The sequence below is a fragment of the Musa acuminata genome, chromosome BXJ3-9 (assembly GCF_036884655.1).
Source record: "Musa acuminata AAA Group cultivar baxijiao chromosome BXJ3-9, Cavendish_Baxijiao_AAA, whole genome shotgun sequence".
NCBI classification, from domain to species: domain Eukaryota; kingdom Viridiplantae; phylum Streptophyta; class Magnoliopsida; order Zingiberales; family Musaceae; genus Musa; species Musa acuminata.
This window is the reverse complement of record NC_088357.1, coordinates 32,946,807-32,961,848: the sequence shown is the minus strand read 5'-3', so window position 1 is coordinate 32,961,848 and position 15,042 is coordinate 32,946,807. Positions and strand designations below refer to the sequence as shown.

At 37.8% G+C, this 15,042-nt stretch overlaps 1 protein-coding gene across 1 annotated transcript in view; it reads left to right on the top strand.

Moving 5' to 3' along the window:
- The first annotated feature begins 789 nt into the window (after positions 1-789).
- Positions 790-15,042, top strand: part of LOC135649886 (uncharacterized) — a 32,941-nt gene continuing 18,688 nt past the window's right edge. The window contains exons 1-5 of the mRNA XM_065168817.1: positions 790-1,064; positions 1,173-1,257; positions 2,702-2,753; positions 2,835-2,855; positions 2,948-3,001. Of these exons, the coding sequence (XP_065024889.1) occupies positions 971-1,064; positions 1,173-1,257; positions 2,702-2,753; positions 2,835-2,855; positions 2,948-3,001 (306 nt within the window). The 5' untranslated portion in view covers positions 790-970. The remainder of the gene's footprint in view (positions 1,065-1,172; positions 1,258-2,701; positions 2,754-2,834; positions 2,856-2,947; positions 3,002-15,042) is intronic.

Here is a 15,042-nt window from a genome sequence, read left to right as displayed (position 1 = left end):
CTCATTATTATTATTATTACTAGTAGACTATCACAATGCCATATTTTTAAGCTTGTAATTGATTGGTTGAGGTAAGGAGTCATTTAGATCTTCTATAGTATTTTTCGAGGAGGCTTTATGTCCTATTTATTATTATGATAAAAATATTACAATAAGTTATTTTTTATTTCAATTTAGATGATATAGTTCCTAAACTATTATAAATACATATTTAAATTCTAATAAGATATATCAAATGATTTCTAGTGTGTTTTAATTTTATTTAATATATTTATAATATTTTCAAATAGATTTTATAGTGTTTTTATTATAATGGTAAAACATCATAACAGGCCAAAAATACTATGACAGGCGAGAAAGTTTTTTAGTGATACTTTAGATATTTTTAAATTAGGGGTATTATTTAAAAAATAAAATAAAAGATATCAATTGGCAAATACAATGGATATTAAAAAAAAAAAGGGAAATCGTCCTTAAAATCGGAACAGTTTAAAATATAGTTGACGTGGAAAAACCACCTTTGTACGGGTACTCAAATCCGCATTCACGAGGATCTTAAAGCATCGCCATGCAAAGCGTCTACGATGCATCACCGTCTAACGTATTTGATACCGTAAAACGTTGCTCTCAAGGAGTGCCATCACTGCCGGTGAGGTAGTTCGCGGTCGTACCGGACCTGGTGGCCTCGATGGGACCGTCCTGAAGGAGGCTCCTTGCTTTTATGTGAAATCCTAATCTTCACATCTCAGCCGGTGCGCAGCAATAAACCGTCAATTATTGCAGGGGACCGAACCTTGCGTTCCCAACAACGGTGCTGACGGTATCTCTAACGATGTGGCTACGGAGCAAGATAGAAGCAACCGCACATTACTGACCTCGTTCGAGCGCGCGACGGCCTCATCCTCGTCTCCTGTTGCTCGCCAGGATTTATTCCTCGCGTTCTAAATCCCAAACCCCACCGGTCGGCAAAATGGCTCTCTTGGGCTTCGTCGTTGTTCTCACCGTTCTCATCCTCACCTCCGCCCTCCTGGCTTCGTCTTCTACTCCCTTCATCGTCTTGCACGGTAAAAGTCCTCGATCCCCCTTCGTTTTCTGCTTTTGAGTCTCGACTTCTTTGCCTCGTACACGAAGATCTCCCAACTCCAAGTTTGGTGTTTGATGTTGGATTCAAGGAATCGGCGACCAGTGCGAGAACCAAGGGGTAACGGAGTTCACTGAGTTCTTGAGCAGTTGGTCTGGATCCGAAGGACATTGCATGTGCGTTTCTTATGCTTGCTATTCTTATTCTTTAGTAATAGTTTCCATCTTTTTGGACTTAGTGCGCACTGTACACCTTTTTAATCGGGAAAAAGTTTTGAGTTTGTTTTTTGTGATTGATGCTCGTACGAGGCCCTTCACACGATTAGATCCAGCAACGATCTGCCATCCTGTTCTGTGCCTAATTTGAGACCTTTCATGCTTCTCATTTTGTGCCACTGCCATGTTTTGGATCTGTTTTCGAAAAATTGTTGTGCATATTGGTTCACAAGCATAAAGCAAGTCTTTTGTTTCTTCCTTCTCTTTCTGGTGGGCTTGTAGAGCAGTGTTAGTCTTAGCGTTCGTCACCTTGCCTATTGTTTGCCTCTTAAGATTTCTGTTTCCTGGACATGCTTTTGTCTTTTTGTTTGCCATGGTATGAAGGATGATATAAAGATTTAATTTCGTTCTCCAGAAACCATGTCTGCTTTAATGAGCCGTCATAAAGCATTCACGTCATTGTGATTTCCTAAGCATTTGGCGACTAATTGTTTGCCTAATCATTGTGATTCACGTCACTCTGAGCTCCAACTCTTAGATCTTTTTATTTTTTTTTTCAAACGTTCCAATAAAAAAAAGAATGGCTTTGTTGACAACCTATTACGGGCTCTTACGAGGGTCATATGTCTGGAGACTTAACCCCTTTGAAAAGGTTGTTCACATGACTCAAATCCTGCCTAGATATCACCAACGAGGAAGTTAATGTAGTTGAACAAGGCTTGGTTATTTTGTCTTGAGTGTCATTTTATTCTGATTGAAGCAAGGTGAATAAATTAACTTCCCTGTTGGTCAGATGATATTCATCTAAATCCATTTCATAACTAGTTGCAGCCAGATATTTTTCCTAAATATGCACTTGTTACATATAGATTTTTTATATTGTTATGTTGCTTCGAGAAATCTTCCAAATGGATATAAATATGGGTTGATTTCTTTTATTATCTGTATATATAAATATTTTAAAATATAAAAATATCAGCCTAAGATATCATTGTTATATTTTTCATATGTTTTCTTTTCTTGTTATTCTTTTTTTTTCTTTTTTCACATTTGTTCTCAATCTTCCTATGATAGTAATATTCTTGATAATTCTGATAATGCTTTAGTTATTTAGTGACAACATATCTATTATCTAATTCACACAATATTTACATGGACGTCTGCCTTAAGTTTGATTAGTATTCATAATGGCAATAGATCTGTTTTATAATCATGGTGTATTTGTTCCAAACAAAATGATTAGAATCTGTCAATTACAAGTGTAAGTGGATTTTTTTTTTATTGTTTAATCTGTGACCAATATGCTTTTACCTGTTTGTTATTGAAGACCATGTTCCTTGATGCTTAATTATGACAATGCTTTCGTGAAAATGTCTTGTGTGACATAATTGACTACTGTTGTCAGAGAAATTGGAGATGGAACGTGGGACTCGTGGCTTATGCCCCTCGTAGAGCAGGTCTTTTCATTTTTCAGGTTACGACTTGAGTCGAATTCTTTTGGGACATTGTTCTAATTATTATGTCTGTTGTGGTTACAGGCTAATGTCGTCTGTGAGAAGGTGGTACAATGGCTTCGTTACTAATAATTCTTTTCTGATAGAAGTAAAATCTTGGGACATTGACTTGAGACATTACTCTCACTTAACAACAGGTAACGGAAATGAAGGAATTCAGCATGGGCTACAATATTGTTGGTCTTTCCCAGGTAATAATATTCACTTGTTGCGTAATTTTAGTTCTATGCATAAACTCTTGAGTACGTATAATATGCAAATGCTAGGTAAAAGCTGCAATCTTTTCTTTGATAGATCTTTATTTCTGTGCTGAGGCATCAGTCATAACAGTTGTATCTGAATAGACTGTTCGTAGATCAGGATAAATGCTTAAAAGCAAGTCAAACTATTAGATAATGTAGTTGCAATTTGTGATAAGGCACATTCATGCCTGAATGATTGTGCATCCTAGACCCTTCTCATTTAGATATAGAAAGAAATAATACAAGAACCTCGTCCACATTTGTCTGAATACCACAATAAAAAGTTTTGCTACTAAAATATTATAATAGGCTATTTTGCTCATCCTTTCAAGTTTTCTGTATTGGTCAACTCTATTATGTTTATTTGATTAATATCATAATCAACTTGTCGGGAAAAATATGTTAAAAGTGGAATAAATCAAAATATAAATAAATAATAGAGAAATAAATCAAATTTTTAATATGAAAAATCAAATGTGAAAAAAATCATGGGACCGTAGTCCACCTCAAACTTTCATTATCAATAGTAATGATAATAGATTTACAGTAAATCTTCTCTATAATAACCAAATGATCACAATAATATAAAAAACATAGGCCTAGCCTCAAGAATAACATATCATCATATAGATAGATCTCATCAAAAGAGAATTCTAAGTCCTACAAACTGAATATAGCAGGAAAGTACCTCGAAGAGGATAAACTATAGATCAACACCGTTAGGATTGTAGAGCTTGCTGCAAGGATTCTCTGTATAAAATTTGGGCCAAAACTAACACCGTTTGGCCACTGATCGTCAAGCATAAAACTCAAGATCCTAATCTTTCTCTCTCCTTTTCTTTCTCTACATTGGCCCCTCGCTGCACGCGTTCACTGCACGCTCGGTGCCCCTCTCTCTCACCTTTGCTGCCCTATATTTCTTTTACCTTTTAATTAATGATTTGAGCTCCAAAGGCCCAATTGTCATGCTTTAAGCTTCTCCTTAAGCAAAGACTTTGTCAACATATCTAAGCTATTCTCATTGGTATACACTTTTTCTAACTATAATTCTTTCATCTCAAGCACATCACGAATCCAGTGACATCTTACATCTATGCTTGGATCTAGAATGATATGTTGAATTCTTAGAGAGGTGAATGACGCTTTGACTATCACAGTAAATAGTATATCCTTCCTGTTTCAAGCCCAATTCCTGTAGAAACCTTTTCATTCATAAAGTTTCCTTACAAGCTTCAGTAATTACTATATATTCTGCTTCTGTGGTTGATAGAGCAACACAATGCTATAACTTACACTGCCAAGAGACTGCTCCCCTTGTAAATGTTATCAAAAACCTCGAAGTGGACTTCCTGGAATCAGTATCACCTACCATGTCTATATCTGTATAGCCTTATAACACAGGTTTATCATTACCAAAACATAAACATAACCTGGAAGTACCTCTTAGATATCTTAATATATATTTCATTGCTGCCCAATGTTCCTTTCCAAGATTAGAGAGAAATCGATTGATAACTCCAACTGCATGGTCTAGTATAAACCATAATATACATCAATACTGCAGATGAGTAAGGTACTCTAAATATTTCTTCTTTTTCTTTATCACTTGTAGGATATTGTTTCGAACTAAGCTTGAAATAACCTGCAAATGGAGAACAAACTACTTTGACTTTGCTCATATTGAATCTTTCAAGAACTTTTTCAATGTAGGTCTCTTGAGATAGCCAAATCTTTCTTTTTTTTCCTATCATAAAAAATCTTCATGCCAAGTATTTGTTTCACCGATCCCAAGTCTTTTATGGCAAAAGACTTACTTAGCTTTTTTTTAAGCTTTTCAATTTTACGAGCACCATGACCAACAATCAGCATTTCATCAACATATAGTAGGAGAATAATGAAATCATCATTTGAAAATTTTTTCATAAACACACAATAATCAGATGTGGTTCTATCATACTCTTGGCTCATCATAAAGGAATCAAACTTCTTGTACCACTGTTTAGGTGCTTGTTTGAGTCCATATAAGCTTTTCCTAAGCTTACACACCATATTTTATTTTCCCTTGACTTTGAAACCTTTTGGTTGCTCCATGTAAATATCTTCTTCTAAGTCACTATGAAGAAATACTGTTTTCATATCAAGTTGCTCAACTTCTAAATTCAAGCGGGCAGCTAAACCAAGAACAACTCAGATAGAGGACATTTTCATCACAGGAGAAAATATTTCTTCAAAGTCAATACCTTTCTTCTAACTGAATCCTTTCATAACTAGTCGTGTCTTGTATCTTTGTTGTGAGCTATTATTTTCAAACTTCAATTTGTAAATCCATTTATTTTTTGGAGCTTTCTTCTCTTTAGGTAACTTTACTAAGTCATAGGTGTGGTTCTCAAGCAAGGATCTCATCTCTTCTTGCATGACATTAACCCACTCATTCTTATGCTCATGTAAAATAGCTTCTTGGTAAGTTTCTGTCTCTCCCCCATCAGTAAGCATAACACATATGAAGGATATTTGGTAGATGGTTATTGCTCTCTAGTGGATCTTCTCAATGAAATCTCAACTGGTGGTAGAGGTGCTTGTTCAGTTGGTTCAACATCATCAACTGTAGGAGTATCATCACTTACATTCTCACTACAATCTTCTTGTTCATCACCCTCATGATCATCATGAACTATAAGTGAAGGAACTGGACCCAAACTCCAAGGAATATAAATAGAGATTTCTGACTTCTCAATATTATCATCATCATCAAACAATTGGTCTTTAAGAAATATAACATTTCTGCTTCTAATAATCTTTTTGTTCACTGGATCCCATAATCTATACCCAAACTCTTCATGACCATATCCCAAGAAGATACATGCTTTTGCCTTATTATCAAGCTTAGACCTCTCATCTTTGGGAATATGAATAAATGCTTTATACCCAAAGACTCTCAAGTGATTATAAGATATATCTTTTCCTTTCCATACTCTTTTTGGAACATCACCTTTTAGAGGAACTGATGAAGAAAGATTTATCAGGTCAACTGTAGTTCTCATAGCCTCCCACCAAAATGACTTCAGTAACTTGGCGTAAGAAAGCATACACCTAATCCTTTCTTCAATAGTTCTATTCATCCTTTCTACCACACCATTCTGCTGAGGAGTTTTAGGAACTGTTTTCTCAAGCCTGATTCCATGGAATCTACAATAATTCTTAAAAGGACCCCTGTACTCGCCACCATTATCTGATCGAACACACTTTGGCTTTCTGTCAGTTTCTCTTTAAACATTGATATGAAACTCTTTGAAAACATCAAGTACCTGGTCTTTAAATTGCAAAGCAAAAGCCCAAACATTTCTAGAATGGTCATCAATAAAAGTAACAAATTAAAGAGCATCTCCTAGAGTCCTAGTTTGCATAGTACAAACATTAGTATGAACTAAATCAATAACATCTTATCTTCTAGATGATGGATATATATGAAATACAATTCTATGTGTTTTTCCAACTAAGCAATGATCACAAGATTTAAGAGATGTACCTTGCAACTCTAGTAAGAACTGCTTTCTAGCAAGAGTTTGAAGTCTCTTCTCGTTGATATGACCAAGCCTCTTGTGCCAAAGATCTATACTTTCACCTTTCAGAATTGCATTAATCTCTCCTTTGTGCAGCTTAGCTTCCATGACATAAAAAGAGTTAAGCTTCTTTTCTCTTGCCACAATTAGAGAACCGTTAGTGAGTTTTCATTTGCTTTCACTAAAATAATATGCAAAGCCCTCATCATCAAGTCTGCTTATAAATATTAAGTTAAGACGAATATCTGAAATATGCTTTACATCTTTAAGTATCAATTTGCTCCCAATACTGATCTCTAAGCAAATATCTCCAATACCTACAATATTAGATATACCACTGTTTCCCATTCTGACATTACCAAAATCACCAGCAGTGTAAGATCTGAAGAAATCACCATGAGAAGTAACATAAAATGAAGCACCAGAGTCAATTACCCAATTACTGTCTTGAGCTGCAAGACTGACACAACCGTCATCACAAACAATAATGATATCATCTTCAACAGCAACTGTATTGGTCTCTTTCTCATTTTTCTTCCTTTCATTCTGTTCTCACTTTCAAAACCTACACTCTTTCTTCATGTGACCTAGCCTATTACAGTGAAAACATTTGATATCTCTTTTAGACTTGGATCTTCCTATTGAATCTCGTATTTTGATGATGAAACTACTTGATATATGTTTATGATTTAATCTGCGTTTTGAGTGACGCAGGATGCTTTGATCAGGATGAGACAATTAAAGCAGGAAAATCATGTTGTGCCGGAGGAACATGTCAGAAGATTGGACGTCGGTACGGTAGATCGGTCGACGTATCGACAGAAGGCTTCGGGCAGTGGACTCGGGCATCGGGCCAAGAAGAGCGGTTATTGTGCCAAGGATATCGGAGTTGCGGAGTCAACTGGCCGATTGGGCAATAGGCCGCAGGAGAGGACGATGCGCCGAAGAATCAGACGAAGCGTCGAGGGACCAATGACATGCCGGACAACTTGGTTAATTGCTTAGGATTAATTGTCTCGATCGAAGTTTTGTTTTAATTGTGCAGGATTAACTATGATAACGATGAAGACATAAAGCGAAACAAAGTGTCGGAGTCAAGCGCGAAGGATTTGTTGCGAGTTCGAGAGTTCGACGAAAGTCCGAAGGTTCATCGGGAATGCTACCGGAACTAGCCGAGAATGAGTTGGGAGCTTGCCGAAGGGTTTTTCGGAAGCTCGCCGGAAGGTTCGTTGGGAGTTCGCGGAGCTCGCCGAGAAAGATCGGAGCTTGCCGAAGAAGCTTGTTGGAACTCGCTAAGAACAAATCGTGAAGTCTAGGAGCTTGCCGGGAGTCCGCAGAATGGTTTCCGAGAGTTCATCGGAAGACCGCCGGAAGTTTGCCGGAAGCTCGCTAGAAGAAGTCTTGACTTGCGGACTTTGTAATAGCTTAGAAAATGTCTTTAAAATCATAGTTAGCACATTAATTAGGGTTAGGATTAGGTGTTAATCCTATAACGCAAGTAGGGGCCAATTAGGCCCAAGTTCGAACTGGTTTGGGCCAAGTTTGGAGCCAAACCAAGTGAGCTGAAATAGTGAAAGAGGTGGCACCGCCCCAGCCAGGAGGTGGCACCGCCTGGGCTAAGCCTCCCAGCGAGACTGGGCAGTGCAACCTCCCCAGCCAGGAGGTGGCACCGCCTGAGCTCAGTCTTTGAGCAAGACTGGGCGGTGCAACCTCCCTGACAGAGAGGTGGCACCGCCTGAGCTCGGTCTTCGAGCTCTGGCAGAGAGGTGCAACCGCCTCAGTCAAGAGGTGGCACCGCCTGGGCTCAGTCTTCGAGCTCTACCAGGCGGTGCAACCTCTCCAGTCAAGAGGTACAACCGCCTGATCCCGGAATTTCGGGATTTGATCGTTTTGAGCTCCAAATTTGAACTGGGTTGGGGCCTATAAATACCCCACCCATTCAGCACTAAAAGCACAGAACACACACTCGAAATCTTGCTATCTTTCTGTGTTTCTTAGAGCTCAAAACTGCTAGTTCTCCTCTTTCTATTCTTCAAGTTTGAGTTGTAAAGAGAGGAGAGAAAACTTCTGTAAGGGTTGTCTCCTAAGCCCGTCAAAAAGAGTGAATCTGTAAGAGGGTAGTTGGCCTTCGCCTATTGAAGGAAGGCTTCTAGTTGACGTCGGTGACCTCGTCGGTGGAGGAAGCCAAAAGTGGAGTAGGTCAAGACTGACCGAACCACTCTAAATCTCTGGTTTGCTTTCATTTTGAGCACTTTATCATTACTGCAAACCTCCTACATAGCTACTGCTCTCTGCGCTTTTACGAACAAGTTTCTAAGTTCTGTTCTTTTCAAATCTGCATTCAGACATAAATCGGTGTTTTCGTACGATCTCTACATTGCGGTTTACACTTACATTTTGATTCTATTTATAACTGTAAACTGTCTTCTGCGCTTTTACGAACGAGTTTCTTTGCAGTTTACGTTTACGTCTTGAGTCTGTTTATAACTGCAAACTGATTTCTGTGAACGAGTTTCTTTGCAGTTTACGTTTACGTCTTGATTCTGTTTATAACTACAAACTGATTTCTGCGAACAAGTTTCTTTGCAGTTTATGTTTACGTCTTGATTCTGTTTAGACGTAAAACTGTGTTTTAGATGTAAACTACTTTTAAACGTAAAACTACGTTTAGACGTAAAACTACGTTTAGACGTAAACTGCGTTTAGACGTAAAACTACGTTTAGACGTAAAACTGCGTTTAGACGCAAACTGCGTTTAGACGTAAAACTACGTTTAGACGTAAAACTGTGTTTAGACGTAAAACTGCGTTTAGACGCAAACTGCACTGCGCTTAAACGCAATCTGCGCTTAGATGCAAACTGCGCTTAGACGCAATCTGAGTTTAGACGTAAACTGCGCTTAGACGCAAACTACGCTTAAACGCAATCTGAGCTTAGACGCAAACTGCGCTTAGATGCAAACTGCGCTTAGACGCAATCTGCATTTAGACGCAAACTGCAAACTGCATAAATTGCGCTTAGACGCAAACTGTGTTTAGACATAAACTGCACTTAATCATAAGTAATCTTAGAATTGGCTTTTGCATCAAAATAGTTTTTATCGAACGAACGCAGCTTTCATTTTTAATCGCTGAAAGATTTCCGCTGCACTAATTCACCCCCCCCCCCCTCTTAGTGCTCTCGATCCTAACAATTGGTATCAGAGCGGGGTTTTTCTCATTTCGGATTTACACCCGAGAGAAATGGCTCTTCATAGCTTTCAAGAGGGCTTTTCGGTCTTTCGTCCACCGTTCTTTAACGGATTGGACTACACTTATTGGAAAACTTGAATGAGAGTTTTCTTGATTTCTCTAAATCTGGATTTATGGAATATCGTTGAAAACGGTTTTCAACTTCCCTCTAAACCGATGAACGAATGGACGGATTTAGAGAAGAAGTATTTTTCTTTAAACGCAAAGGCTATGAATGCCTTATTTTGCGCTTTGGACAAAAATGAGTTCAATCGGGTTTCTTTGTGCGAAACGGCTTTCGATATTTGGCGCGCTCTTGAAATCACGCACGAGGGAACTAGTAGAGTCAAAGACTCGAAAGTTAATATTTTACTGCATGATTTCGAGCTTTTTCATATGAAACCAAGCGAAACCGTTGTTGACATGTACACCCGTTTTACGGATGTCGTCAATGGTTTAAAATCACTTGGTAAAAGCTTTTCGGATTTTGAACTCGTTAACAAAGTTTTGCGCTCACTTTCTAAAACTTGAGATTCAAAAGTAACTGCTATTCAAGAATCGAAAAACTTGAACCAATTTCCACTTGAAGAACTAATTGGTTCATTGATCACATATGAAATGACGTGCAATGCACGTGAAGAACTTGAGAACCACCTTCCAAAGAACAGGAAGGATTTGGGACATAGAACATTTGAAGACCACTCGAGCATAAGCTCAAGTGATGGTGAACTTAAACTACAAATGAAACAAAAATTAAAAAGTAAAAAGAACGGAACTACTTGCTTTGAACGCAAGAAGAAGAACAAAAATTGGGATGAATCGAGCTCCTCTGAAGACGAGGAGAAAATCAACAAAGGCAAGGTGGCAAACTACGCCTTTACGCCTTTCGACGCTGAGGTAATCAAAATGCCTTTAATTTACTTCGAAATTACATGATGTTTTTCATGATGCATTTTTTTTTTCTTTAAATTTTCTTGAAAATTACATTTTTAATAATTTGATAATGAAAATGCAAAAATATGATCATGCTTGTAATTTTGAAAATGATAATGAAAATTGCATGTCTTATGTTAATGCAAGATAGAAATCTAATGATTGTACACCTAGTGAGATTAAATCTTATTTATGTGCTTGAGAAGCAAGAATGTATATTTTGATGATTTTCATATTGCTTTTCAATGACGATACATGGCTTTTGTCTGGAAGGCTTGATATTTTTCATTGTCTTTGTTTGTTAAATATAATGTATGATTTTGACATAAGAATAAAGATTTGAGATTTTAAAGTTATACATGATGATTTTTGTGATTGACGGTTTTATGATGAAATTCATTTCACGATCCTAAACATTGATGCATGTTTTCATTTGACATAAATGAAAAGGCATGCTAACATGAAATCGATCACTTAAGATGAAACACTTAAAAAAAAAGGGGGAGAAATATATGAATTGATGCTATAAATACTATGCTATGATTATCCTATGCTTGCATCACCAAGAAATATATGATTGCTATCATTGCTATATGCCCTGTATCAAGATATCAAACAAAAATTTGCATCATACGAGCTGATATCTTACCATGTGATGCAATGCTACACTTGCTAAAATATTCGAAATGTGTACATCATGCCCTGTATCAAGATATCAAACAAAATCTTGCTTCACAGTCTTACGCATTGATATCTTACCATATGATGAAATGCTACAATTGATGAACACTTGAAATGTAATCCTCTATCTTATTGATTTTTCAATAAATCTATGCTTGTCATACATGAATTTATTGAATGTAATTTTGAGGATGATTTCAGATTTGACAAATGCTTGATTCGTATTTACGACATAAGATACACTTTAAATATGAATCATGCATCAATCATGTTAAATGCTTCAATCATTTTCTATCTCTAGAGTTCTCGATTTTGATGAAATACAAGTGATAAATTCATTTATGATATCTTGTAAATCACTTGAATTATGAATGAGTTTTTTTTATGATGTGTTAAAAGAATCACTTAAAAAGAAAATGCTTTTCCCATCTTATCGAGATTAATGATTTCATGATATTGTGTGAATCTCAAAATTGATTTTGATGAAATAGTAATAACGTTATTCATGTTATGAATCTTAAAAATGATAATATGCTTCATGTGATAATATGAATACATGAAACACTTATATATTCCGTGTATTCATAAAATATTTATCTCATCATCCAATAACTCTTCTTGATATTGCTTATGAGATGAAATGAAATAATGCATGAAATACAAATGAGGAGTCAATGATCATGCATAATAGGATGTAATGAATTCTGACATTTAGATACCATCGTTTGAATATCCATGATTATGTTGCCAAAATGATATATCATGAATGCTTGAATATCATGTTTGATATGCTCATGATGATGATTGATTTTTCGGTATCATGCATAAAAAAATGAAATGTAATGTTAATGAATTTGTGCATTGAAACTATAATGATGCACAAATAAGAATGATTACTTACCTTTGTCATAATTTAGAAATTGATGTAAAGGGTTTTTCCCTTCTTTTTGACAATGACAAAGGGGGAGATAGATTGCTAGCACAATTCAAGAAAAAGGCAAAAATTACAAAATAGAAGAAATTGCTATCTTGAACATCACCGATAATTGCTAGCTTGAAATGTCAAGAAAATGCAAAAACTTGTTTATTTTCTTGCACATCTAAAGAGAAGATGCAAATGTAACACTTGCCAAATTGTTTGCTTGCCTCATGTAAAACATTATCTCTTGCTAGTTTGGCATTTTGCTAGCTTGCACTTTGCAACGAAAGCAAAAATGACACTTCTCAAAAGAGAAGAAAGAGCTTGTTATCTTGAACATCACAAGCTTGCCAAACAAAAATTGCAAAAGTGCTATCTTACCTATCTCAAGAAGCAAAACTTGCATATCGTAAAAATTTGCTAGCTTGCAACTTGCATATTTCAAGAAGCAAGAGTTGCCTTCTTGAACATCTCTAAATTGATAGCTTGCAAGTTCTAAAATGTTGCAACATTGCTAGCTTGCATGTTATAAAAGTGCTATCTTGTATGCTGTAAAACTTGCATATCTAAAACTTGATAGCTTGAATGTTCTAAGCATGATGTAACATTTGCTAAATTTTTCGGCTTCAAAACTGCATGATGATAAAACTTGATATTATGTTTTTCATGCAATAAGTTGAACCAATATCACAAACACTTGATTGTGGTACTTCTCCTTTTTGTTGATGACAAAGGGGGAGAAGTATTTGATGACATGACATGCATAAGTTTATGCATAAGATCATGATAACGTGTTGCAAGTATTCATGATGAATATTGCAATGACTTGAATTCAGTTTGAATTCAAGGTTCTATCAATATGACATATTGATAGGGGGAGTTTGTTTAAACTCTGGGAGTTAAGGTTAACTCCGTTTATGATGACATGTTGCTTAGATTTTTGAATCTAAGAGTTTCTATCAATATGGCATATTGATAGGGGGAGTTTGTTTAAACTCCGGGAGTTAGGTTTAACTCCGTCATCAAGTGGTTGTCATCATCAAAAAGGGGGAGATTGTTGAATCTCGTATTTTGATGATGAAACTACTTGATATATGTTTATAATTTAATCTGCGTTTTGAGTGACGCAGGATGCTTTGATCAGGATGAGACAATTAAAGCAGGAAAATCATGTTGTGCCGGAGGAACATGTCAGAAGATTGGACGTCGGGACGGTAGATCGGTCGACGTATCGACAGAAGGCTTCGGGCAGTGGACTCGGGCATCGGGCCAAGAAGAGCGGTTATTGTGCCAAGGATATCGGAGTTGCGGATTCAACTGGCCGATTGGGCAATAGGCCGCAGGAGAGGACGATGCGCCGAAGAATCAGACGAAGCGTCGAGGGACCAATGACATGCCGGACAACTTGGTTAATTGCTTAGGATTAATTGTCTCGATCGAAGTTTTGTTTTAATTGTGCAGGATTAACTATGATAACGATGAAGACATAAAGCGAAACAAAGTGTCGGAGTCAAGCGCGAAGGATTTGTTGCGAGTTCGAGAGTTCGACGAAAGTCCGAAGGTTCATCGGGAATGCTACCGGAACTAGCCGAGAATGAGTTGGGAGCTTGCCGAAGGGTTTTTCGGAAGCTCACCGGAAGGTTCGTTGGGAGTTCGCGGAGCTCGCCGAGAAAGATCGGAGCTTGCCGAAGAAGCTTGTTGGAACTCGCTAAGAACAAATCGTGAAGTCTAGGAGCTTGCCGGGAGTCCGCAGAATGGTTTCCGAGAGTTCATCGGAAGACCGTCGGAAGTTTGCCGGAAGCTCGCCAGAAGAAGTCTTGACTTGCGGACTTTGTAATAGCTTAGAAAATGTCTTTAAAATCATAGTTAGCATATTAATTAGGGTTAGGATTAGGTGTTAATCCTATAACCCAAGTAGGGGCCAATTAGGCCCAAGTTCGGACTGGTTTGGGCTAAGTTTGGAGCCAAACCAAGTGAGCTGTAATAGTGAAAGAGGTGGCACCGCCCCAGCCAGGAGGTGGCACCGCCTGGGCTAAGCCTCCCAGTGAGACTGGGTGGTGCAACCTCCCCAGCCAGGAGGTGGCACCGCCTAAGCTCAGTCTTCGAGCAAGACTGGGCGGTGCAACCTCCCTGACAGAGAGGTGGCACCGCCTGAGCTCGGTCTTCGAGCTCTGGCAGAGAGGTGCAACCGCCTCAATCAAGAGGTGGCACCGCCTGGGCTCAGTCTTCGAGCTCTGCCAGGCGGTGCAACCTCTCCAGTCAAGAGGTACAACCTCCTGATCCCGGAATTCCGGGATTTGATCGTTTTGAGCTCCAAATTTGAACTGGGTTGGGGCCTATAAATACCCCACCCATTCAGCACTAAAAGCACAGAACACACACTCGAAATCTTGCTATCTTTCTGTGTTTCTTAGAGCTCAAAACTGCTAGTTCTCCTCTTTCTATTCTTCAAGTTTAAGTTGTAAAGAGAGGAGAGAAAACTTCTGTAAGGGTTGTCTCCTAAGCCCGTCAAAAGGAGTAAATCTATAAGAGGGTAGTTGGCCTTCGCCTATTGAAGGAAGGCTTCTAGTTGACGTCGGTGACCTCGTCGGTGGAGGAAGCCAAAAGTGGAGTAGGTCAAGACTGACCGAACCACTCTAAATCTCTGGTTTGCTTTCATTTTGAGCA